Source organism: Phytophthora parasitica, assembly GCF_000247585.1.
Source record: "Phytophthora parasitica INRA-310 unplaced genomic scaffold supercont2.29, whole genome shotgun sequence".
In the NCBI taxonomy this organism is placed as follows: Eukaryota; Oomycota; class Peronosporomycetes; order Peronosporales; family Peronosporaceae; genus Phytophthora; species Phytophthora nicotianae.
In genome coordinates, this window is record NW_008649015.1 from 300,042 (window position 1) to 303,952 (window position 3,911).

The following is a 3,911-nucleotide window of genomic DNA, read 5'->3' on the forward strand; positions in this document are numbered from 1 at the left end:
ACGAATATGACTCACCCGGTGTCTACATGGTGTGCGCACGGCTGGGCTCCATCAGATCGCCGTCTCGTGATCGGCCGTGCAACTTGCACTGCAAGCAAGTCTCATCCGAGTCGTACAGCTTTGGACATGGTTCTGGAAGGGCAACAACACCGAAATTGAGCATCAAAGAAGATGACGCTCGAAAAATTGTCGAAAGAGAGGGTGCAGTGGACGCAGGTGCGATGGTCCTGACCGCTTTGCTGACATTTCGTCATTTTCCAACTTAACGTTGACCCCACAAGTGCCTTACACAGACCGACAAGACCCGACCGAAACAGCATGTCGACCTCTGTGTACCAATTCGTCTCCACCATGACCCCGCGGTTCGCGTCGGAAGTACTGAAACCCATGACGCTCTCATCGTCTTCCGCCTCAAGCAAGGCATTCGCACCCTATTTGACTTTCCAATGCGGTGAATGCCCGCGACAGTTTTCGCGTCGCTATGCGTTGCAGGAGCACCTCGCTACGCACACAGGCGAGAAGGCCTACCGATGCCCTGCACGCGGCTGTGGTAAGCGCTTCACCACAACCAGCAACCTGGCGCGCCACCGCCGTCTGCACGGCGACGAACTGCAACCGCTCGCGTGTCCTTCACCTGGGTGCACCAAGATGTTCACCACGCAGCACAAACTACAGCGTCACGTGCGCGTGCACGTGGGCACACCCATGCGCCGCTGCAAGTTTGCGAATTGCAACAAGACCTTTAGCTCTACGGGCAACTTGAACCGCCACATGCGCAACCAGCACATCCGCTTCGGACACCCGCTGGCCAGCGAGGCCAAGAAAGAGGAGCAGTCGCCCACGAGCGTGGACACCGACCCAGTCAATATGTACGCGTGGGGTGGCAACAGTCCTACTGGTGTTGAGATGCAGGTCACCCCTATTGGCGAGGACTTGAAGCTGGACGCTAGCAGGGAACACTACGTCTCCGATGAAGAGCTACTGGAAGTGCTCTCGTGCCTGCTAGATGATGACGAACCAAAAGACAAGAAGGAAAAATCCAAGGACGTAGTGACGGCCACGACACTACGTCCGGCAAAGTCAAAGCAGGTTGAGCTGTAGAGAGGTTGATTGAGCTCACCAAGCTGGTATTCTATTCGTCTAACCTAAATTTTGAGATCATGTGACACGAACCGTTAACTTGATTTTTGTATCCATTTCATCTGACGCATTAGAATCTAGAACAACAGTGTTACACACAAGATTTGAACGTTTTCAAGTGTGGAAATAAGGTGGTGGTACCAGCGCGTTCAGATCGCGAAGCACTATACCGCCTACCGCGGGCGGTGCGACGACGAGAAGAACCTCCGCGGATGCACACCGTCGGCTGACGTCCGTGCAGCTTGTGCGTGGGGGGCCCCGGGATCTGAGCGTTGGGGCAGCAGGGAGGCTTTGAGACTCACCGCAAATTACCGCTGATTCTTTAATTCTGTGGTGACACCACTGGTGTCGGTTTGCTGACCACACAATGGGGGACGAAAGACGTCGGTCACATTCCCACATTGGTTGCAGGCACCAGAGTGCGCAATCTACTGAATACAAACTCGCTGATTGATGAATCGAACGACCTCAATGCTATATCGACGACTGCGACCAAGTGTCAACGCCAACCATTCTATTCGCTATATTGCCACGGCGTGGGTTTCCCCCATTTGGCCCACGCACACAATAGTTCTTCTGCTGAGGCTTTCGATGTGTCGTGCAATGTCACGCCACGAGTTTCTGGAGTTTAGGATTCCGATCTGGTGCCAAGCTAGGAAACACTGGTGCCGGCATCCTAAGCCACATCGTTTCGGCAATAAGTAAAGTGGATTCTTGTTCACCCCGACACTGTTGCGCTATGTTCGCTCGCAAGTCTCGGCCGTCGCCATTCTGCTGACCGAGATTGACTGGTACGATAACGACGAAGTTAATAATTAATTGTCTGAGAAAAGTGCACATGTACTGAGCTGTATTGTGAGCGAAGGGCAATCTTCATCATCAGCAACAAACGCGCAGTCATTCTCCGACAGTATTGATAATACCTTGATACGAGAAGAACAACGGGCCCGGATTTCAAGCCCCGGATCTGGTTGGCTAGATGCTGTGGATGTAGTGGTGGTAGTTGGACGCAGAGCCACACCATTGCTGTTGACATTTTCCAGGTCATCTCGCTGCTGAACAAAGATTTACTGTTTAGGAACGTACAAGATGGAGACATCGTATGTGCAGAAAGACTGAGGCGTAGAGCGAGAGCGAATATGCACCCAGTGAACATCAGTTAGACTTTAACAAGGCGGTTGCACGAATCTCACCTTGTATTAATGTTACCAGGAACGACTTCCTGATGCCTTACACGAAATAATTAGCATGATAGCCAACTAGATCGACACGCAGACAGCGAAGAGAGAGCAAACATTGGGACCTGGCTGTCGGAGAATATGGCCAAACTGAAGGCTTTTTAAGCAACGTTGATGAGATGGACGAGAAGGCGGCGCAGATGCTCAAAGGCAAAACCGTAGTGGAAGCCGAGGAAGTCCTCACCAAACTCACGGACGACATACTGCCCCTGCTTCAAAACATGGACAAAACAGAAATCAATTCACAAAATGCACTTCGATAGCATGGGCTAAGGAAGCGTCCAAGGTTTCGAAGGTGATAGTCAGATGAATTTGGTTGAGTCGGATACGCTTTAGCCTGTGTTTCAAGATGGTTCAGAAAACCATTAGTTAACCCTACTTTGGTGCAGGTCTTACGAAGCGTGCCTGCTAGTGGCGGGTAGTCAAGGCTCAAACGCACTCGGTGGCATGCACTGCAACAGTAATGGATGCCTGCATCGCAACATAGATAAAGATTCTGCTTGGCGGGAACTGGTAAAATGTTTTACACGTCACTGAGTAAGCGTCAGCTAAGCAAACTATCATTAAGAAAATACTCCGGATGCTCAGCGTCTCGACAAACATCGACGACAATGCTTGATGCGACAACATGCATGACCAAAACAAAGATGGCGGCATACGTTTAGTTCGCGACGGCAATGTGCACAACGACCGCTGGATCCTCACGCTTTACTCCACACTGCTTCGACGCGATCTAAAGTGAGGCACAGCAGGAAAGGTTCCCAGCGAGCGCCCGCGTGCGCAACCGGGTTGACGAACTGTGAAGGCAGAATTCAAGTGTATGAACGGCGAGCGTGGAGGTTTCTGCCGTTTTGGTGAGTCGGGCAGGCGAAAGAGAAACCTGGAGGCTCCAGCTATGGAGCAAACTGGGACAACTCGACGCCCGGCTCATAGCTTCAACACGTTCATCAAAACACGTAGTGAAGACAACTGCACGACTACGCTCTCCTCGCTGACTGCGGCCTCAACTCGCTCGCTGCGAGCACATCGTTTGCGATGTTGTCAACAGGCAATGTGTCACCGCCGCCCTGACTCAGGACTTCTGAGGCGGGGTGCAACCTCAGCGGACGTCGCCAATGAATCGAGCGGCGAGTACGAGGTGATGGCGGCGAGCGTGACCCGTTATTGCTGACAACTTTTCGTGACGAACCAAAAGCCCCGGCTCAATGCTGAGACCAGGCGAGTTGACGTTACCACCTTTGCATGGAACTCTGAATGGGTTTGTTGCTTGGCGGATACAGCTGTATTGAGTCCCGCTGTGTTGACGCCCTATCAATCGCTACAATAAGTAGCATAATATACGTGTACTTCGAGGTAGATGCACTACATGTAGGTTTGGCCGCTGCGTCAATGCTATAATACAAACTGTTCAGAAGAAAATGGATTCTCCGACGAAATATTCTTGAGTTCTTGTTTCGACTGTTGTTGCTCTTAGTTTGTGCCCTGGCACAGGATGTCGCACCGGCATTGCTATTGCCAACTCGAGTCAACGTC

General features: G+C 51.8%; 2 protein-coding genes across 2 annotated transcripts; both read left to right on the forward strand.

Annotated features, from left to right (window-relative positions):
• Positions 1-117: 117 nt before the first annotated feature.
• On the forward strand, positions 118-1,192 carry PPTG_12002 (hypothetical protein). The gene has a single exon (XM_008908180.1). The coding sequence runs from the start codon at positions 319-321 to the stop codon at positions 1,099-1,101; it is 783 nt and encodes a 260-aa protein (XP_008906428.1). The 5' UTR covers positions 118-318; the 3' UTR covers positions 1,102-1,192.
• A 1,305-nt stretch (positions 1,193-2,497) lies between these two features.
• On the forward strand, positions 2,498-3,811 carry PPTG_23064 (hypothetical protein). Its single transcript, XM_008908181.1, has one exon. The coding sequence runs from the start codon at positions 3,199-3,201 to the stop codon at positions 3,547-3,549; it is 351 nt and encodes a 116-aa protein (XP_008906429.1). The 5' UTR covers positions 2,498-3,198; the 3' UTR covers positions 3,550-3,811.
• The last annotated feature ends 100 nt before the right edge of the window (positions 3,812-3,911 follow it).